Here is a 22,866-nt window from a genome sequence, read left to right as displayed (position 1 = left end):
TTTGTGTAAGGGTTTGATTATTGCAGTCTTCCAGTCATCCGGAAGGATGCCATCCTGAAGCGATTTACTAAATAAAATGTCCAAGTATTTCGCACACCACTCGGCATAACGTTTTAAGAAAGTGTTTGGTATGCCATCTGGACCGGGGGATTTTTTTCCATCAATTTTTAACAGTAAGTGACGTATACCATTCTCAGAAATAACAATATCGGGAATGGGAGGCAAATCCATGTAAAAAGAAGGCAGACAACCGTCATCCGTTGTGAATACACTACTGAAATGATTGTTAAAAGCAGAACATACAACCTGCTCATCGTGTACACTCTCACCGTCTATTATAAACATATCGGAAAAGGAAGAAGAATGACTCATCGTCCTCCAGAACCTCCCTGGAGACGTTTTCATGAAACTAGGAAGCTGTACATTAAAGTAATTATGTTTGTCATTTATGATCATTTGTTTTAATTTATTTGATGCTTCCTCAATGACCCTTTCGGAATCCGAACTGGTTTTCAATTTTGCGGAATTCTTAAGCCGTTTAAGCCTGCGTTGCTGGTGCAACGTCTCCCGGGAAATCCAAGGATTCCGACGGGTAGCCTTACTCGCAATTTTTGGGACAAACTGTTGCATACAGTTGCATATAATGCCTTTAAATAGAAGCCACAGATCATTCATGCTAGCTGTGTTGTTTTTAAAGTCGTCCAGATGAAATGCTAGTGTATCAATTACAGATTCGTCATCTGCACGAGAAAAATTAGGGTAATATTGAATCTTGTCGTTTTTACTACGAGGGGCACATTGCAACAACAATACCACAGCTTGATGATCTGAAATGCCGTCTGTGACCATACATGAGGCATTATGTTGTATATTTCCACTCACAAAAAATAGATCGAGAACTGCATTTGAATCCTTGTGGGTTCTAGTGAAATCCTTAACTACCTGTAATAAGTCAAAATTAAAAGCAATATCGATCATCTCACTATCAATATTTGTGGTGGAGCGGGACGTGAATGTGCTCCAGTCGACATTTGGCAAGTTAAAATCGCCGGTTAGCATTATTTTATCTGCTTGTCCTATATGGGTGTACATATATTCTCCTAAGCATTTCAAGTTTGCGACAGGCGAATTAGGGGGCCTGTATACGGCACCAAGAATGTATTTCACGTTGTTAATACAAAATGTGCAGAAAACACTTTCTACTCCAGAGGTGTCCGGCATTCTGAAGATTTTAAAGGAATCTTTAAAAAGAATAGCTACGCCCCCTCCTCTTCTATCACGGTCTTTTCGCATTATTCTGTAGTTTATCGGGACAAATTCGCTATCACATATAACTTCATTTAACCACGTTTCCGTCAATACGGCAATATCGGGGTCTAGCGAGCGAAGGATGCCTTCAAGCCGTTTTACTTTGTTAACAACGCTGCGGCAGTTAAGGTTTAAAATGGTGAATGGTGATTGGCAAGTGTTAGCGCGTCATTTGCTCCTTCTTTTTAGCTTACAGCGCTTGTCCTTTTCCACATCCCACACAAACATTTCACCATCAATGCTGCATTTATCAAAAACTAGTTTAACTTTGGAGCCCTGATCACGTTCTTCTTTCGAGCTTTGCCATAATTTTTTTCTTATCTCCCGAACTTTCAAAGAAAAGTCCTCTGTTATAAAAAGCGTGGTCCCTTTAAGCTTTTTACACTCTTTCAGCACTGAACTTTTATCGCGATAGTCCAAGATTCTTAGAATCACGGGGCGTGCTTTTTCCTTTTTCTTTCCAAGCCTGCGACATCTTTCGACATTATCAATAGTAAGTCCAAGCCTTTCCATGAAAACATCTTTTTGATCACATTCTATAACAAAGGCGTTGCTGACTACTACTCAATAACAAAGGCGTTGCTGACTAGTGGCGCTACTGACGTCACCGATTTTGTCCTCCATGACGTCATTCTTTACCACTGTGCACCTCAACAGTTACAGACCGCGGCCGCTCGTTCTTGTGTCGAGCTGTGGACGACCTCCTCCGCTCTTGTGCCACTGAGCACAAGCTGTCCACTGCCTACCACCCACAAACGAACGGCCTTACGGAACGTCTCAACCGAACACTCACAGATGCTGTCAGTGTACACATCTCCAACGATCACCGCGACTGGGACGCCACGCTGGCCTACGTGACATTCGCGTATAACTCGTCCCAACATGACACCGTAGGATATTCACCCTTTTATCTTTTGTATGGTCGCGACGCCACATTGGCATTTGACACCATGCTAACTTCTATGTCATATGTTGCAAATGAGCACGCTCCTGAAGAGATCGATCGCGCTTACATGGTGTGTCAAGTCACCCGATGTCGTTTATTAGCCTCGCAACATTTGCAAAAAGTAGAACGATCGACATTTGGGCGAGTTGGTACTGGTTGAACATTTCGAAGGGGCAGCGTAATAAGACGATGACAGAAGGCAGGAAACACGCTGCGCTGTCCTGTGTGTTTCCTTCCTTCTGCCATCGTCTTATTACGCTACCCCTTCAAGATATGCAAAAAGAGCGTTACGACCGGTGCCATCGCGATGTTAAGTTCACCCGAGGTGCTTGGGTGCTCCTTTGGTCAATATGTCGTCGGTTCGGTCTCTCCTAGAAGGTTCTCTCGCTACACGAGGCCTTATGAAGTGCTACGTCAAGTTAACGACGCCAATTACGAGATCTCGCTGTTAGACTTTGATCCATCCTCAAGTCCGACGCCTGTTTACATCCTGCACGTTTCGCGGCTGAAGCCATACTTCACTCCCAGTTCTTTGCCTAACATGCACCGAGACGGCGCTTCAGCGCCCAGAGGTCCTGTTACGGAAGGATAAAAGAGAAAGGAAGAAGAAGATAGCGCGACGCTGGCTGCTGCGTGTTGTTGCTGGTCATCCATATAAAGCACATTGTCTGCTTGTACATATATTGTAAATACAGTCTGTCTATATTCCCAACATCCCCGTAACAATACCGTCGATAATTTGAAGGCAGTAGGGCGTGTCTTGAACAAAACATGGGAGGGTGGTGGGGATGTTTGCAGCTGGTGATTTAGAATTTAGATAGTGACTTGGCAGGTGCGTTGTTATTAAAGACACTATAGGCGACCTGGGATTTCTGGTGTAAATATTTCGTCAACGCGAACCTTATGTATTCTTATGTATTTTAGGAACAAGATTAAAGGAAGCTGTTTTTTTGTTCTTGGATATCATGAAGCGAAATTCAAATTACGTGATTAGTTCCCTGGACAGGAGCTCCACTATCCTGCGCTGCACAATATTGCTGTAGTCTGAAGTTGGGTTTGAGTCGAGTTCTTTGCAATGGGTGTGGTTGCTCAGTTGTTTGGAGGCCTCATTCTTGTACTTTTCTATAGGACAGATTACGATACTACCGTCTTTTTCTGTTGGTTTTATGACAATATCATTTCTTTCCGCGAGATCTTTAAGAATGTGTTGCTGAGCGGGGGTCGAATTACTGGGGTTTGCGGCAATGCCGCGTTGGCTATAGAATTTCCTTTCGGATTAGCTTTATGTAGAAATCGTGTCCTCGTGTCACCGCGCAAACTTTTTCAGTATGAATTTTAACCAACTAGCCCAACTATCTGCTCTTCTAAGTATAAATCCAGGTCTGGGCACTGTTCGGCTTCCGGTATCCACGTTCTAGGTGGCCTACGAGATTCTCTATCCTGTTTTCCTACGTCTGGCCTATCGAAAGAGAATTCCTTGATGCGCATGCGTGTTGAAAACTGTGTTATATCTTCGTGGAGTTCGTATTGGTTTACTTAGTTGTTCGTTGGACAAAACGTTAGACCACGGTTCAGGAGATCGAATTAATCGGGACTTAAACACAGTGATATGTCTACTACGTTACTGCAGTGCTCTGTATGCTCACTCATAGCACTATCGGTATAGTTATATGCTGCAGAGTTCACAGTAATTTTCTTGGGTAGATCTGGGGCTCTAGTAACTTTCTGTTGGTATTTACCCACTAGGTTTTCCTCCATAGTTTCGACGAATTGTTCAAGTTCTCTCGCGGACACAGCTAAAAAGCTTCCCAAAGCCGTCGCCGACCAGGTCATAATTTTGATGCGCTTAAACTCTACATACTATAGCGAAATGTCTGTTCTGTGCGTGACAGAAGATACAAAGTATCAGACAGCATCTACGAGTTCAGGACATTGCAACCGATAGGCATAAGCATTTCAAAAGGAGCTTTAGAATTTATTCGCTATGCCAAATTTCAAGCTATAGGCAACAACACAGCTATATTTCAGTGTGTTGCTTAGTGTTTTGTTTCTTTTCTTTCCTCCCTCTGTTTTTTCTTTTATTTATATATGTATTCCATTTTAGTAATGTTTTGTTCCTCGAGCACCATTTTTTGCCGCTTCTTTTATTTTTGCTTTTAGAAAGACGATAGCTCACTGACCTCTAGCGGAGCTCATGATCATCAGCTCTTCCCCTCTGTGAAGAAGGACGAGCACAGAAGCCTTAGCGTGTTTTGCCTCGATCGACGCAATTATTATTATTATTATTATTATTATTATTATTATTATTATTATTATTATTATTATTATTATTATTACAATACACAACGGCCACTGGTGGTACCAGTATGTTGGGACGCAGGTGGCCGTTAAACCGAGCCTCGACGCGAGCGACGATATGCGTTGACCGGGGCGCAGTCAAAAGAGTATACGAAACAAAACACGTTTCTTAGTCGTTTTCGATTTACCACACTTCCTAGTTAATTAGCTGAATGAAACTGAGAAGTACTAGAGCTTTATTCTAGCGGACAAACATGGGGCTGTCCGTTTCCCTACCGTAGAAGCCCTTGTATGTACAGCCATATACGGGAATTCCACAATATTTACAGCTTCACTGTGAACTACGTAATTAAAAAAGTAGATGAAACTCGGCATAATGTTAGAGTCGTCTTAGCGGCTAGTGGTCATATAATTTGTTTCGGGATAGTTCCCATAACAAAAGAGTTACAGTCATTTTCTGTAACCATACACGCTCCGTAAACGCTCATGTATTGACAGGAAACGGGAATTCTGTAACGTTTATAACTTCACTGTGAACTAACTAATTATGAGAGGTAAATGAAACTCCGCTTAATGATACATACGTCTTCGCGGTAAATGTCAGTACAATTTTAGCCAAGATACCTACGTTAGATTGAGAGGTACAGAGCATTCGCGAGGAACTGGAGACGAAAATTTTTTTCGTGTCGCATCGACGCGCAGACACGAAAAGACACGGTGGCCATCGACCACCGCCGGAGGGTATATACAGCGTCGCTGTACATAGCTTGGTGGTATAACCCACCGCTCCGTTCCAGAGGGGACGCTCATAGCCTTCATCCATCCATGCTGTAACAGACACTTCCACTTGTCCAAACGTTGGTTCCTGCTTTTACCTTGTTGTCGTTTTGCTCATCGTCCCTCTCAGTATGTGTTTCCCGCCAGCGACCTTTCACCAGATATTCGATATCGCCCTCCCTGAACTGAAATGATAAGCTTTATTAAACTACTTCTTCTTTGTCTTGTGCATTTGGGTGACGTCGTCACGTTTTAACAACTTCGAGAAAAATTTCGCGGGAGTCAGGAGCGTTGTGGCTACCATTCGCAATATTGATGTCATTACTCGACGCCAGTATATGTCGTTTGTGTTTCACTTAGTCCTCGTCTGCTAAGCGTCGTACTCTTGGTCCTTAACTCATTATAAAGCCTGAAAAGTTCTCACTTCCGTTTTAAGAAATCAAATTCTTCCACTATGTAGGCTACGCCAAGGCGTTCCGACCAATTGGCTGCCGGTGGTGGTGGCGGTGGTGGTGGTGATGTTGAAGCAGGCGGGGTTAGCCTGGCATACATAGCCGGCAATTGTTCCGCCTGATCCTCCTTCGAGTTGAGATCAGGTGTGTGTCACCAGGTGTCGATGAGCCCGTGTCTCGCAGGAAGGCTATCAGCGGTCGCTGCGCTCTCTTCCTGAATGCCGCGGGCCCTCCGGGGAAAACAACGTCTTCAAAGGTCCTATGCGTAAAGACCGCTCTTTTGTAGGTTGTCTACCATCGCTTTTCTTTCTGTGTCAAACTGCGGGCATAGCCAAATGAAATGTTCGATGTCGCCAATGTCAACACAGAAAACACAGAGTGGGGAAGCGCGAAGCCCAGTCTTGAATAACCAAGCTGGGGTGTACGCGGAGTCGGTCCTGATGCGGTATAAAAGCGTCGCTTGTTCGCGTGTAAATCCATGAGTCACACAGGATTCGTGTGGATTCTTGTGCATCTCTCTAAAGTGAAGGCGGATTGCACTCTTAGGATTTTGAAAAGCTTTTGGAGCTTTCACTTTTGGGACACATGTCAGCGCTAGGCGTGCAAGGGCGTCATCTTTCTCCCTTCCATCAATTCCTACGTGTGATGGAATCCATTGAAACCTTAAGTTAAATCCTTTGCTCGTTAGGTCGGTAATCAGTGCCAGAGACTGCTTTGTAAATTTCTCTAGAGGTAGGCCTCGATGTAATAATCTCTGTAATGCAGACTTGGAATCCGTCAGGACCACGACATCTCGTGCAGAAATGCCCGTAGTTTCCGCAAAGCCGCGGTCATTGCGGCGTTTTCTACTGTTGTAGAGGAAACTACGCGATCCAATCGGCCAGACCATGACACATCAAGGGATGGTATGCAGAATGCCGCTGCACAGCTGTCTGTTTGTGCGCACACCGAACCGTCTGTGTACACTTGTAGATGGCTATGAAAGACAGTGCTGAAGTGGTCTAGCAAAATAAACTTTGCTTCGGCACTTGAAATGGTACGTTTCGTCGGTAGGTGGGGTACATTGAGGATGCAGGTAACGTCCGAAAAAGACCATGGCGGGTCAAGGCGACTTCTTTTAGGCCATTCCAGTCCTAAAAATCGGAAGGTGTTCAGCGCCGCATGGACATGTGAGCGAGTTCTTGCTCTTAGCCGCCGGAGAAGCGCCGTGCCTGCGCGTGACTCGCTCAGCCTTAATAGCTGCGTCAGCAAGGCCCGAGATGCCAAGAGGCGGAGTGGAAGAGACTCTGCCTCATTAGTGACTTTCTTGTTTGAAGCCGCCGTTGGAACTCCCATCGCCAAGCGAAGTCCCTTTCTGTGCACTGCCTCCAAGCGCTGGAATTGACTCGATGACGGTGATATCAGAGGGAGCTGATAGAGAATGCGGCTTGTTATCAGTGCAGCGTTCAGTTTAAGCATGGATATAGGATTGTTTCCCCAACGTACAGCTGCCAATCGACAAAGTGCGTTAATTCTTCGCACTGATGCAGCCACATCACTTTCGACCGCACCACGCCATAGTAGCTTGTTGTCGATGGTGACGCCCAGGAATCGAACACGAGTTGCACGAATTGAATTCCCTCTGAGTCTTATCTCCCCAAAGCGAATGATGTGCGTTAAAATCGCCACAGATTATTCTAGGAGAGGGGCAACGAATGCAAAGGTCCTTTATAAACGCCTCCATGGAGACCTTCCTGCGCGGACTTATATAACCCCGACACCACACTGAGTTTTCGTTTTCCAAGGCACACTTGCACAGCGGCGACTTCCAAGGAGGTAGAACAAAGGTCTTGCACTGGTAAGGTGACGTGAGGTATTTCTCGCCTGATATATACCATCGCACTTCCATTTGCAAATGACGGTATACTCGGATTTCCATGTCTGATGTACCCTGGGATCGTCCTTAGATTTGGGAGACCGGCCTCCGAGAGGGCTAGAATTGGTATAGGTATGTCTCGAAGGAAAAGGCTGAGTTGAGAAAGACGCTGTAGAATACCGGCGCAGTTCCATTGCATTATTAAGGGCACTTTTGGACGACGGAATGGACCAAGTGGGCAAGAAATTGCCATTATGCGACTGTGGGTATGTGGAAGTAGAGCAGAGTATTTATTTATTTATTTATTTCATTTATTTAGTACCCACAGCGCCCATTCAGGCATTACAGTGGGGGGGTACAGATGAAAAACAAGCATCAAAATTGCAGGTTTGCATAAATTTGTGTAAGTCAACAACACATTATTATAGGCCGACAAAAAAAGAAAGAAAAGCACACAGCTAAGTTGCACACAGCCATATCGGAAACAGGTACGTTGCAGATGTCACATGTCACATTTGGAAAAAAAAAGAGTACATAAAGCACAATGATTACAGAGACTCACAATGAAAAGGCAAAAAAAAGACAAATCGAATAATAAGTTGGAAAAAAAAAGAAACAATGCAGTGATTAAGATACAGTGCGACAAGGTGCAAAAAAAGCACTAAAAGAAAATGTCATTTGCAGCTGGGATTGTTTATAGGTCATGATGATTGCTAGACGTACACGGGATATTGACCAAGCCTTAGGGATCAAAAGATTCTATCGCTTTTAATGCAGAAAAGAACTTGTTAAGACAAGAAATTCTTACAATTGAGGAAGGAAGTCGGTTCCACTGACTGATGGTCGTTGGGAAAAACGAGCTGCTAAAGGCCGATGTATTACATTTGTATTCTCTTATCTTCTGTTCATGATCTTTGCGTGCTGATGTGTAGTGAGGCTGGTTTATGTACACGTCACGCGCAATTCGAGTATGAGAGTGATATATGCTGTGCAAAAGCTTCAGTCGAAACGACGCTCTTCGGTGCTGGAGAGATTGCCAGTTTAGCATTGCCTTAGATTTAGTTGCACTAAACTGCCTGTCATACATTGCTATATCTAGTACATATCTTGCCGCCATGAACTGAACTTTTTCTAGTTTTTCTTTGTTGGTTACTGATGAAGGATCCCACACAGGGCATGCGTATTCGAGCGCAGATCTTACATATGATTTATATAGTAGCTCCCGGGTTTGTTGTGGAAACGCACGTGTATTTCGTCGTAAAAATCCCAAGCTCCGACAAGCTTTGCCTACGGTATAATCCACATGCCGATTCTATGATAAAGAGGGGCAGAAGTAAACGCCTAGGTATTTATATTCACACACCATTTTTACTGGACAGTAGTTTATCGTATATTCAAATTTTCCAGGATTTTTTTTTCTGGAGAACCTCATACACACCATTTTCTCGAGATTCAGTTTCATTTCCCATCGCTCACACCACTCGTGTATGGCATTTAAGTCGTTTTGAATTACGAAGCAGTCACTTTCAGATGTAACCTTACGGTATAATATGCAGTCATCTGCAAATAAGCTAATATGGGACTGTACATTTTCATTAAAGTCATTGATATAAAGTAGGAAAAGAAGGGGCCCCAGAACTGATCCCTGAGGTACCCCTGACGTTACATTACTTATTGCAGATTGTTCGCCGTTTACGACTACATATTGTCGCCTCTCGCGCAAATATTCGGTGATCCACGCAATAACTTGGGGATTAATATTAAAACTGGTTCGTTTCTGCAGTAACAGGTAATGTGAAACGGTGTCCAACGCTTTTTGAAAGTCAAGAGAAATACAGTCGACCGATGATTTATCGTCCAGGGCTGCCGCTAAGACATGTGTGAACTCTACTAGTTGTGTGACGCATGATAATCCTCGCCTAAATCCATGCTGATTTGGATTAAATAAAGAATTACTATCGATATGTTTGACTACTGCAGTATATAAAACATGCTCTAGAACTTTACTGCACACAGAAGTTAGTGAAATCGGACGGTAGTTATTAATAATGTTGCGCGGGCCAGTTTTATGTATAGGAGCAACCAATGCCATTTTCAAATCAGCCGGAAGTGAACTGTGTTCCAAGGACTTCTCAAAAATAATTTTCAAATACATTGACACTATATGAGAGTAAGACCAACATAAAATTGGGTAAACAGTCAGGGCCCACAGCTTTTGCACAATTTAAATCACGAAGCAGTAATTCAATGCCCCAAGCTTCGATCACTATTTTAGGCATGGGTGTGGATTCGTGTTTTAACAATTTCAGATATTTCCGATATAAAATAAAGATTGAACAACTTGGCCTTTTCTGTGGCGTCGCAAATTGTAACATCGCCATCGGTCAAAGCGGGGATAGAAATGTCTTTTTTATTTCGTTTTATATGCTTCCAAAGTTCCTTCGGACTTTGCTTTATCTTACTTTCTATTGTTTTAAAGTAGGCTGATTTTGTTTGGATTGTAGCGTTGTTCACTTCCCGCGTTGCCAGTTTTAGTTTACAAAAGTTCTCTTTAGAAGGGTACCGCCGCGGTTGCTCAGTGGCAATGGTGTTGGGCTGCTGAGCACGAGGTCGCGGGATCGAATCCCGGCCACGGCGGCCGCATTTCGATGGGGGCGAAATGCGAAAACACCCGTGTACTTAGATTTAGGTGCACGTTAAAGAACCCCAGGTGGTCGAAATTTCCGGAGCCCTCCACTACGGCGTGCCTCATAATCTGAAAGTGGTTTTGGCACGTAAAACCCCATATATTATTATTATTATTATTTAGAAGGGTATCGTTTAAATGAACGGTAAATTCTTTGCCTACGCTTCACTAAAACATTCCGTTCTTTAGTGTACCATGGCTTACTTCGATTACGCCTTCTAGTCAATACCCATGACGGAACAAACCGGTTGCGCAGTCCAAAGATTTTTTCTTTAAATAGAACCCATAGGTTTTCCACGGAGTACTCATCCGCAAGTGTTTCGAACACAACGAAGTATGCTTCCAGTGAAGCATTGATTGATTGGATATCAGCCTTGGCGTAATTGTACATGCACCGATTCTTCTCACTGTAAACGCCTACATGTTTCATATTTATTTCGCTTAGCACGACATCCTGAACACTTATCCCTGGCAATATTTCAGCGTTCTGGACCATTTCTGGCATATCTGTGAAAAAAAGATCTAGGATATGACTTCCTCGCGTAGGTTTCAGCACAGTTTGTCTTAATGAAAGGAGGTTCATGAAATCGGCAATTTCAGATGTGAAGCTAGGGGAGCTTCCAGAGGTTTTCGGCTGTTCATTCCAATTGAGATTAGGCAGATTAAAGTCCCCACCCACAATGACGTAATAGGATGTGATTTTTGTAGCTGTGGCAGTGAAATGAGACAATTCCTTGGCTGAACCAACTGGTGGCCGGTAAAAGGAGCAGACTGACGGGGATTTGCCGTTCGGGATTTTCAGCTGACACCAAACAGCTTCACTCCTATCTTCTATAATATTTACGCGTGTAGAAGGGATGCGCTGGTCTACCAAGATAAATACAGCACCTCCATGGTGATTTCTATCTTTTCGATAAACTGTAAAGTTATCAGGAAATACTTCAGAGCTTGCTACGTCTTCATCCAGCCATGATTCGGTGCCAATAACTACACTAGGTTTGACCATGTGCACTAAATTGCTGAAAGCATCAACTTTGTTTTTAATGCTCCTACAGTTGACTACCAAAAGGAAAGTGAAGTCGATAAGGAGTTATTGGGCCATTTGCACGGCACAACCTTGTCTGAAAGGTCATCATAGGTGTACTTGATGCCGTCTATGTAGAGCGTGTCATGCCTTAATTGCACACGTGCGTCCTTACTTTTGTGTTCCTGAGCAAATCGCCACAGGTTTCGCCTTCTCTTGCGCACTGGCTCAGAAAAGTCTTCCGACATACTGATACCTGTATCTTTCAAATTCTTGGCCTTTCCTAAAATCAAACGTTTTTCTTTCAGAGACCCAAACCTTGCGATCAAGGGTCGCGTTTTCCCTTCTCGAAATTTTCCAAGTCGATGGGCTTTTTCGATCGACTCAGGGTTAACTTGCAATTTTGTTGCGCATACTTCCTTCAAAAGCAATTCAGATGATGACCAAGATTCGCGAATATTTGTATCAGGTATGCCGTAGAACACGAGGTTGTGCTGCCTACTACGATTTTCAAGATCATCGACCTTATTTTGGAGCAGCTGTATCACCCCGTGCTGTGCGTCATAGTGTGCGATACACTCAGTAACGGCGGATTCTAAGTTTGGTAATACTGACATTTTTACTTCAATTGACGACACACGTGCAGTCAAATCATTTATAGCTGCCTTCTGTTCCGCTTGATTCGCCTCAATAGTATTAAACTTTCGAACAATGACATTTTGCCCACCCAAAATTTTCTGTGGTGTCACATCAGTGTTAGGGCCGGGATTCATTTCAATATCACCACACAGTATTAATAATAAGAAATAAAAGGCATAACGACGCAACAAGAAAATGCGATGCCTTGGGCGGTTTCTGGCGTCGGAATGCATACGTACACAGTTATACAGGATACGGGGTGGAACCGGCACGATAAGAACTGCAAATGTTCTACATGGTATACATTCACTAACCTGCACGAGAAGCAGAACATGCGTGAGCGGCATTGCCATAGCACTGCAGGTTCCACGCCCCAGAGGGACACTGCAGTCTGCCGCCTTTTGTAGGCCGGTGATAGTAGCTGTGAACCATAGTGCGTTGACTGTGGCTGGACATGCGCGGGATTCCACTGGAGTAGACGTCACCGGTCCACGATCGCGTGCGTTGAAGATTTAGTCGCTGTTGCATGCGAATACTTCGGTGAGGTTGGCCATAATCCTGTGGTTGTCGCATTCGTGGCCTGTTGAAAGCGCTCTGGAACTACATGCAACCTGCACGAGAAGCAGAACATGCGTAAGCGGCATTGCCATAGCACTGCCGGTTCCACGCCACGGTATGTGGAAGTAGAGCATAGTATTACTGACTCAAGAGCCAGCACTGCTTCCAGCATATCCTCCGTTGAACTAGCAGGCATCTTCGCGACGTTGGGAACGTAGTGCCGTGAACAAAGCGCGTATAACATGCTGACAGTTTTCCTGCTGTTTCCAAGTGGTACTTGAGGTCGGTTTACTGCGGCCGCATAGGTGCGTTTTTCGGACTTTTTTCGAACAGGTTTCTCAGAGCCTGTGACCGTTTGCGTTGGCTCACTAACTTCGTTTATCGGTGTGAGACGCGGGAAATGAGATGCGTACTCTCAAAATCAGGTAGTTGTGGCGCTCTGGACGTCTTCTTCGTGTTCGATAGTGCGCTTGCACTCTTTGAACCCAGAACCAACAACTTATTTCTTCGCTGAGCAGCTGTCCGCGCAGGACATCGACCGTAGCTAGCAGGATGGTCACCGCCGCAATTTGCACATACAAAGTTGTCTTTACTGTCACACGTCTTAAAGTCATGAGGTCCCCCACAGCACTTGCACCTCTGTTCCCCACGACAGTACTTAGCGATATGTCCGAAGCGCTGACACTTAAGCGTGGTGGTGTCTCCACGTAGTCGACAAGCTCGTGTCTTGTGAAACCAAGGTTGACCTTCTCCCGGCGTTCAGAATTTGGAGCAAATGTGAGAACCACCGCGTTAGTGCGCCTTGACTCCCATTCAGATGACGAGGTTTGGACCCGACGGATGATTCTTCTAGCATGAAATACTCCCTGAGGTCTCAGGTAGATGACCAGCTTTTCATCCGAGTACCATTTAGGGACTCCTTTAACAATGCACTTGTTTTTCCTATAACTGTGTGGAACACGGGCAGATATGACTATGCCGCCGATATTCTTGGTCTCTAGAAGGACGTTGGCTTGTCCTTCTGTCTCTAAATCTAAGAGCAATGCTCCCTGTGCTGTGAAGTGCCTCTTCACTGGTGCTCCACCGAGAATCCTTTCAAGCTCAGAATACAGGACAATAGGGTTTACTTGCCTTAAATCATCTCTTTCGGATGCTGCGGTGATTAACACTGGAATACCCTCCACCCTGTTTTTACGATGGCGCACAATTCGGAAACCACCCTCGTCCATGTCCAGGTCTGAAGGCTTCGCCACGTTGTCGTCCTCGATGATAGTTGACTCGTCTTCAGATTCACCAGTGTCTTGTCGCTTGCAGCCAGGCTGGCTTGTACAAACCAGCTGGCGTTTCTGACCCGGTGTCAGCTCTTGGGAGGTCATGGCGGGGTGCTCGTCGGTGCCAGCTTGAGTCCTTCTAGCACCTTGTGAGGCGGCAGGTGGCGCAGCACCCGTCGGTCTCCGATACGGAAGGTACCTTTTCGAGTCGACAGACGTCTTGAACCGTTCTGACCAGTAATATAACCAGAAAATAATGAAAATAACGATAAATGTAGGCAGAGCTACTCAGACAGGCTAGCAGCAGCTTCGTCGTCTTCTTTCTCCCAATTCGCTGCCCTCATCGAGTTTCCAGCATCTACAGGCAAAAAGGTTGCGAAATGCTTCTTGTTTTTTTTTTCTGCGTGCTATAGGTTCGTTGAAGGTTTCGGCAGCAAGAGTCGTTTGAGGAACTGCGCCTGCACGACTGCGCCTACAAGCTGCCCCACTTTATGCGCAATGCGTGGACGACTCTGAAACTGAAATTCGTACTATCGCAACAGATTTGCTGAAATGCCGTGTATCTGTGATGTAAAGGAAAGCACTGCTAGCTGTGTCAGATTAGTTTCGAAATTGCTGCGGACGACCACTGAACCGCTGCACTCACCCTTTTTATAGATTACATGATTACAACGAAGGCGCCAAATAAAACAACCGGAGAAGGAAGACGACACGGGACAGCCACGTAGCCGCGCTAACTGAGCGTTTTATTGCTTGACACAGGTATAAATAGCTGCTGCCAAAAGTAAAAACAAGAGAAGATACAGTGACGTCATCTGTATCACACAACGAAAACACGATACAGAACTGCTTCTAATCGCCGCTCCCAAGATACGCAAGTTTCTTTGTCGATAGAGAAACTGAGGGTTCAGTGATACAAGCACCCCCACGCTTCCTGATCTCAAGCGCTTCCAATATCTCCCTCGTCAGTTGATCATCTGCTCTGTTCATAATACAGGTTCTATCAAAATCGGGAGTGCACTTGTGAGTGGATGATCAACTAACAAGGGAGATATTGGAAGCGCTTGAGATAAAGAAGGGTGGTGATGCTCGTATCAGTGATCCCTCAGTTTCTCTATCGACAAAGGAACTGGCGCATCTTGGGAGCGGCACTTAGTAGCTGTTCTGTATCGTGTTTTTGTTGGGTGATGCAGATGACGTCACTGTCTTTTCTTGTTTTGACTATTGGCAGCAGCTATTCATTCCTGTGTCAAAAAAAATTATGGGGTTTTACGTGCCAAAACCACTTTCTGATTATGAGGCACGCCGTAGTGGAGGACTCCGGAAATTTCGACCACCTGGGGTTCTTTAACGTGCACCTAAATCTAAGCACACGGGTGTTTTCGCATTTCGCCCCCATCGAAATGCGGCCGCCGTGGCCGGGATTCGATCCCACGACCTCGTGTTCAGCAGCCCAACACCATAGCCACTGAGCAGCCACGGCGAGTCCTGTGTCAAGCAATAAAACGCTCCGTTGTTGGTGCGGCTACGTGGTTGTCCCAAGTGGTCTTCCTTCGTCCTTTGTTATTTGGCGCCTTCGTTGTAGTCATGTATAACCGACTCGCCCGCCATTACGTACTCAGTGCTTCTTTAGAGGGAATCTGAAATGCATTTTCTAAAACAAAGAAACATCTGTATTCGTGTTCTTTGTTACCTGCATTCGGAAGGCTGGAATTGGTCTTTACGTAAGTCAGTAATACGCCGGCGGGGACAAAAGAAACCTGACCGGTATTCCTCATCGCCGTATGCCAGGATGTTGCAGATTGCTGTGAGCACAAAAAATTTAACTAATCAGGACCGCGGAAGCCAGCAAAGTATCGCGAAAGCGCGTGCTATCGCGAGGCACGAATTATGCGATCAAAGGAGAATTGATAATTGTGAGCGCGAGATCTCTTATCTAAAGGTGCATGCCACTCACGAGCACTTGTCCTTCTCCCGGGTAGTTGAGCGCTTGAGCCTTGTAGCCATCATGCTCAAGGGCCGTAAGAGGCCGCACTCTGGAAGAAGACAACAGCACCACAATGAAACTACCCATGTTGAATGTTGTCTGAGAAAGGCGAGGCACACATCCTCCCAAGCGGCACCCATCATCGTCCGTAGACATGCTTCCATAACAAAAGTTACGGTACGAGGGCACCTGCCATGAACAGCCTTGGCTCAAGGAAGCTACCAACGTTACGAATTGCTTGGCTGTTTCGGCGACCGGCCTTCGTCGGAATGATCGGATATATATATATATATATATATATATATATATATATATATATATATATATATATATATATATATATATATATATATATATATATATATATATATAAGCATTAAAGCGTTCAAAGTACAAAGAATACATGCACATCACGAAATGCGGATTGATAACAGTTCATAAAAATAAGTTGCAGTTTCACCTGAAAGGCGAAGCACCGATTGCGCTGGCGAATTAGTGGACAGCTATACGAAGTAAGGACAGTAGTTTTATCGGCCGTGTAAGCTATTAAACATAGTTATACCAAATAAATTAACAAGCATGGTGTCACGCGCGCACGAGCAAACATGAACACATCTCAATCGATTAAAATTAATATAAATAAATTATGGGGTTTTACGCGCCAAAACCACTTTCTGATTATGAGGCACGCCGTAGTGAAGTACTCCGGAAACTTCGACTACCTGGGGTCCTTCAACGTCCATCTAAACCTAAGAGCACGGGCGCTTTCGCATTTCACCTATATCGAAGTGCGGCCGCCATGGCCGGGATTGGATCCCGCGACCTCGTGCTCAGCCGCCTAACACCATAACCACTGAGCAACCACGACGCGTATCTCACTCGATGATCACGGAAACACGTTGCCGAAGCGCTGCAGTGAGGCAACGCGGCAGCAGCAGCGAGCGAAATGAATTTCCTGCAGCGGCTCTCACAAACCTGAACTAAGCCGGGAAAGCAGAGCGCTACCCGGACTCTGTAGCCATCGCAGATGGCTTTCACGATACCGCGACCCGACCCGCAGTAGAACGCGTTCCCCCTCCCTACCATAGCCCCAAGCCTTGCGCGCGACGGTAGGCGGCGCGCTTCTTCCCCGTTTCTGTCCGTTGCGTGCGCGAGATTGCGCTGCGATTGCCGGCTCGCACTTGCACGCTTTCACTGGCACATACAGTATACGGCGCGCGGCGACGATTTCAGCGCCCTTGCACTTTACACGGAACCTCACGGCGACGCCGGCGGCAGAAATGCACCTGGAGCGTCCATGTTCAAAGAGCAACAGTAAAAGATAAGTAATAATAACAAGGGAATATTATATATATATATATATATATATATATATATATATATATATATATATATATATATATATATTGACGCGTTTATTTTGTGCAGGCGACGACGACGACGATGGGAGCACGAACGGACTCCGCCTGGTGGGTCAGAGTGAGATTGGGTGATGACCAAGCAGACAAGTCTCTGGTCTGTTTGTTTTTGAACAGATTGTCCTATTGTTCGTGAAGAACGTCTCCCTGTGTTCTGTCCGCGTTTTACCGCGACACTGGTGGAGGTTCTGGGTACTGTTAGATACGGGACCATTTCCTGAGCCTACTTCGAGTTCCCCAGACCTCATCGAATCGCACCACAGCTAATTCAGGAGCGCAGAAACACGGATACCACATTCCTGAGGCACGACACGTGCAAACAAGTTGGCGGACCCCACTTCGTGTGCAGCCGGTGGAGCTATTCACTGCTTGGCTCTTCCCGAAAGTAAAGCGAGGGCCTGGCACTGTGGCGAGTAAAGTGACCGTCCCGAAGCAAGACGGCTGTAATGCACCGTGACAACCTGGCGGCGTGGCCCCCTTCCCTCTATGGTGACGGCGCACTGCAAGTCAGCAAGGCAAGACCGCAGGGAGAAGGAAGCCCTCGGACAAACACACGAGCAGCGACTCTCTTCGCCGGGTGTGACTCCGTCGCACGGGCGCCTACCATTGGCCGAAAATGGCGTCACCTGAGCGGGCTCTCCCACTGGCCGAACGTGACATGTTTTACCGACACCGAAGCGCTTAAAAGACGGAGACTGGGAGCAGCAGGGGAGCATTCCTAGAGCATTCCTTGATCCATCTCTTTCGAGCTTCTTGCCACGGGCCGCAGCGTTTGAGTTGGTGCCGGCCCGTAATGACTCTACGACGGTTAATTGACTCTCACTGTAAATAATGTAAGTAAACCTCCCAAGGTTTTCATCCCGACGTCCTCCTCGACTCCTACAACTGCTTGCTAGCGGTGGGATCGCCTCCAAATGCATCAACTGGTGGCAGCACTACGGATCAACCTTCAAGAGAAATCCTGAGGAACCAGGAACAGCGAAAACGTGCCTTCGTCCAAAGGAGTCGCGAGGAACCGGGAAGAGCGAAGACGAGAGAGCCTTCGTCGAAAGAGGTCCTAAGGAACTGGGAGTAGCGAAGAAGAGCGAGCCTTCGACCCAGGGAGTCCTGAGGAACCGGGAACAGCGGACCAATGAACGAGATGGCAGGGTGCTGCAACCGTAAGTGAGCGCGTGGTTTTTTTTCCTTTTGATTCGCCAGACTCAAATGTTGTGTGTTCATTTTGATAGTTCTGGGAATCATGAATTAGTTGCATTGTGTGTTTGCATAAATTAATTAAGGAAAACAGTTCTAACCACCAGTCGGTACAGCTGCCATGGATCTTGGAAGGTTGACGAGGTTGGACTTGTTGTTGGTGTGCGACGATTTGGGAGTTGAGGCGGACGAACAGATGAAGACGCCAGCTATCATAAAGGCGATTCGAGATAGTGGCAATGATGATAAAAGCATTGAGCTTGCTTGGGAGGTGATACAAGAACCACGGGAGCGGGAGCATCGTGAACGTGAGCGAGAGCGTCGTGAACGTAAGAGTGAGCGTAAGCATGAAGAACGCGAGAATGAACGGAAGCGTGAGCTTCAAGAACTTACTCTTAGGTGTGAGCGTCAAGAACGTAAGCGTGAGCGGCAAGAACGTGAGAATGAACGCGAACGTATCAGGAACGTAACCGTGAGCGTGAGCAAAAGTATGAGAGAGAGAAGGCAGCATTGTTAAAAGAGATACAGTATTGTGATCAGTTAATGGCACAGAGAAAACGCCTGTCTGAAAATTCTGTAGGAAGTACAGAGCACAAGAATAAGGAAGTGTCTAGCGGCTTTTCGCCAAAATCCGACGAGAAGAGTAGTGCCTGTGAGATTGGCTGCACATTCATAGGTGAAGGGAAAAAGCTAGCTGCTAACAATGCCTTAGTGGCCTCTGTCTTGCTTTACATTACACGTCTTGCTTGTCATGTCATGTCTTGCTTTACATTACATCATTGAAAGCGGACAAATTTGACATGTCACTTTACATCTTACGTGAATTTGTTACGTTGTTTACAAGGGTTCTGCAAAGGCTGTATTTCTGTGTTATTAAATTTTTGCGATTCAATTTTGTCCACTTTGGATGTACTATTAGATGGATTTCACAGAATTGTATTATCACTTTTTGTTGATGAGTTACAGTGTTGTACACTTGATAATTTCGTTTGTTTTGGAAATTTTAGATTTCCGCCAATCTTTAATAAAAGATTCACAACCTAAATCAAGAATTCGAAACCAACGGGCACTAGATTTTAAGTTTTTCTTTTAAATGCAACAAACTTCGTCAAATTTGGTGCAGTGGTTGCCGAGAAAAACGAATTATCTTTTTAGATGTATTTAGATAGCAGCACCCGAGCTAAAGCTTCCTCTTAACTACAGCCATGGTTACCGAGCCACGCAGACACCTTGCAAGCGTAAAGCACCTAGGCGCAGAGATACTGACGGCTTCGACTATCCGGCCCATCCGGCCGATCCGACTAGTGTGTGGTCACACCGGCATGCGGACGCCTTTTTAATGCGAAAGCTTTACTGGCCGTGAACTTGCGATTTCGCCGTGGCGGTGCTTCGAGGAGGCACATGACGTCACACCGCGTTCCTCGTCATTGCGCTCGCCTCCATTCGTTTCGCCAGCTGCGTTGCATGCCTGATAGCATGTCGGAGGATTGAAAAGGAGAGTTCGCGTGCGCCGCAACCACAGTTGAGGCGGCAGTATGAACGGCGACAATTCTGAAAACCAGGAGGCCTGGAATCGACATCGGAACGAGATGAAGAGGAAACAAATTGCCCAGGAAACTGACGAACAGTGCGCCGAACGACTGGCTAATGACCGCAACATAGCTAGACAACCAGAATAACCTGGCCTTGCATTCAAGATTAACCAAGGCTAACCATGCTATGCCTTAGCTTTCGCTACGTATATCCTGGCATACCCGAGATAAGCCACTGTTTCTCTCTTTCTCCCTATCACTAGTGCGCATGCGCCACTAGTAGTACCAAGGCACATGTGTTCAGCCGTGGCGCAGCGCCGCGACTTTCCGCCACCGCCATTTCGCACGACGTCAGACCGCGTTCCTCGTCGCTGCGCTCACCTCCGCTCGCTTCGCCAGCTACGTCGCATGTCTGATAACATTTTTCACTCTCTCTCACTCCCTAGTCACTACTGCGCATGCGCCACTAGTAGTACCGAGGCACATGTGTTCAGCCGTGGCGCAGCGCCGCGACTTTCCGCCACCGCCATTTCGTACGACGTCACACCGCGTTCCTCGTCGCTGCGCTCACCTCCGCTCGCTTCGCCAGCTACGTCGCATGTCTGATAACATGTCTGATAACAGAAACGTGCCGTAGAAATCTATACTGCGGTGTACATCGGTAATTATGAGCATGCATGTAAACTACAGAAGTCGCCGTTTAACGCGTAGCGAAGTACGTTTCCGCTACATTTCTTCTGCGCTTGGCACACACGCAGAGCCATCTTGCGGCAAACCCAGAAGACCCCCTCCGCGCAATGTACGGCACTGCCCAAACAGGTGGCGCGCCACTCGCCCGCTTCTCCCTTTCGTCTCATTTGAGCGCATTGGGGCCGTGCGGGGACCGGTCCGAGGATGCCCCAATATCCCTGCGTTTAAGTTTTCTCGCTCTCTCCTCTCCCAACTTCCAGCGTGCGTCACTCGAACCCTCGTGTTTTGGCGACGCGGCTCCTCTTTCCGCTCACAGCGCGATTCCTAGGTGCAACGTCCGATGCGGGACGCCTCTGACGTGATCGCTGCGCCGTAGCGCGTCTGGTGGAAAAGCGTCCCCTGCGATGTGTGCCGTGCTGCTGGCGTGGAGTCATGCGTCTGCGTGGTGCTCCCAGACGAGATAGAGGACGATCCCATCGAGGCGTCAGCCCCATGCATGATTGCGTCCGCCTTCATGGCGCGTCGCGGCCCGGCTGTCCGTGCCGATCACGACGTTTGGCTCGCGTAGGTCGTTTCTCTCTCCGAACACCGAGTTCTTTGGTTCGTTGCGCTTTCTAAGGCGCACGTTTCGTCTTTGTGTGACTCAAGAGCATGCCGAGCGAATGCGTGGGCGGTGCGAACGGGGTGCGATAACGCTACCGCGTTCCACTCTGGAAGGCGAAGCTTAAGCGTCTTCCAAGTTTTTTACAGACAGTTACCCCTGTTATCGAGCGATCTGTGTTCACGTTTACCTGTGTGCCTTTGACACCATGCTGGTTAATTTAGTTAAAACACGTTGACGGGCTGGTTGGTTCGAGTCCATGATAAAATGTGTAAGCGCGACTGAACAAGGACGTAGAAAGAAGCAGATACAGAATGACAGCGGTGTCTCTGTGTATTTGTTTCTTTCTACGTCCTCGTTGAGTCACGCTTACACATTCTATCATTGTTAATTTGGTTAGTAAACGAATGTTTACAAGCTTATACGGTCGATAAAGCTACTACACTTCGTACAGCTCCTTATACAAAAAAGAAGTGAGGCGTGCAGACAGGACACAAGAGTAGAGAAGTGGACAACACGAACGTCTCACTTCTTTTTTTGCATTATGACTCCTTACCAACTAGCTCAGCTTTCTGTCGTTCTAAGCTTCGTACAGCTATGTAGTAATTTTACATCGCAATCGATGCTTCGCCTTAACGGCGTAACTGCGAATTTTTTTTTAACTCGAGTAGCGTTATGGGCTCCGTATCATAGAAAAGCCGGTATTGTAATCCTCAGATTCCTTTGTGAGCTCAAGTTTTTATTTATTTATTTTTATTCTATCAATACCGTAAGCCTTTACAGGCTCTTACAGGAGTGGGAACAACAAAGAAAAACAACAGCGAAAAGTACAGATTGCCAGCAATAGAAAAAAAAAGATCCGAAAATAAGAAATGAAAGAAACGAAAGTCCTAAAACAGTACGGACTGTTGCTGTACTAAACAGTACAGGAAAGGGTGCGCGTTATACACTGATTTCGGAATAACTGCAAGCGGCATACACAGTAAAAGCATACACTACAAGAACTGCGGTCAGCATCCACATAAAACATACACTCCGTGCACAGCCCCTTTTTTTTTTCTACAACTGCGCAACCTGCTAAACAAAAAAAAAGTTCAATCTTGACAGAAAATGTTATAACAGATTCCGAGGACACAATGCCGTGTGGCAGTTTATTCCATACTTCTATGACTGACGGAAAGAAGGAGTACTTGAATGTATTACAGCGGGAGGTATATGGCCTGATACTCTTGTCATGGTTTGTTCTGGCTGAGCGCTGGTATGGTGGTTTTAGGTACTCCTGTTTGCTTATATTAATGCTGTCATGATAAAGAAGGTAGAGAAACTTTAAGGCAGCAACGCGTCGGCGAATTGCCAATGTTTGAATGTTTTCCCGGTTGCGTAGTGCGGTTATGCAGACGTCACGTGAATACTGCGAATACACAAACCGGAAAGCTTTATTTTGAATTCCCTCCAGTTGATTAAGAAGGTAGATTTGGTGCGGATTCCAGATAATACTGGCGTATTCAAAGATTGGCCTTACAAGGGCCTTATAACTTGCTAGCCTAACTTTGGAAGGTACCAGTGCAAGTTTCCTGCGAAGGTATCCCAGCTGTCTATATGCTTTTGTGCACGTCTGTTTAATGTGAAC

At 46.1% G+C, this 22,866-nt stretch overlaps 2 protein-coding genes across 12 annotated transcripts in view; both read right to left on the bottom strand.

Annotated features, from left to right (window-relative positions):
* The window catches only part of LOC135896749 (kinesin-like protein KIF12), a 535,077-nt gene that overhangs the window by 462,432 nt on the left and 49,779 nt on the right, over window positions 1-22,866 (bottom strand). For all 10 annotated transcript variants that reach the window (XM_065425246.1, XM_065425247.2, XM_065425245.1 and 7 more), the window contains exon 3: window positions 15,772-15,850. In XM_065425246.1, coding sequence (XP_065281318.1) covers window positions 15,772-15,850 — 79 coding nt within the window. The remainder of the gene's footprint in view (window positions 1-15,771; window positions 15,851-22,866) is intronic.
* LOC135896752 (uncharacterized) lies at window positions 12,015-14,519 on the bottom strand. Of its 2 annotated transcripts, none has more exons than XR_011512364.1 (2): window positions 12,690-14,519; window positions 12,015-12,596 (listed from the first exon to the last, which is right to left on the bottom strand). XR_011512364.1 is itself a non-coding variant. In XM_070534681.1 (2 exons), exons 1-2 carry the CDS (start codon window positions 13,917-13,919, stop codon window positions 12,498-12,500), a joined length of 1,062 nt encoding a protein of 353 aa, XP_070390782.1. In that variant the 5' UTR covers window positions 13,920-14,519; the 3' UTR covers window positions 12,015-12,497. The 2 variants fall into 2 exon arrangements, 1 of the variants encoding a protein (XP_070390782.1); XM_070534681.1 differs by having other exon boundaries at window positions 12,957-14,519.

This window comes from Dermacentor albipictus, chromosome 2 (genome assembly GCF_038994185.2).
Source record: "Dermacentor albipictus isolate Rhodes 1998 colony chromosome 2, USDA_Dalb.pri_finalv2, whole genome shotgun sequence".
Taxonomy (NCBI): domain Eukaryota; kingdom Metazoa; phylum Arthropoda; class Arachnida; order Ixodida; family Ixodidae; genus Dermacentor; species Dermacentor albipictus.
This window is presented reverse-complemented; position numbering and strand designations above follow the sequence as displayed.

Excerpts from the sequence above, each read along its gene's own strand:
- LOC135896752 (XM_070534681.1), bottom strand. The coding sequence starts at position 13,919 with ATGACCTCCCAAGAGCTGACACCGGGTCAGAAACGCCAGCTGGTTTGT. Across the intron at positions 12,597-12,956 it reads ACAACTACCTGATTTTGAGA|GTTGCATGTAGTTCCAGAGC; the intron begins GTACGCATCTCA and ends CTTCTCGTGCAG.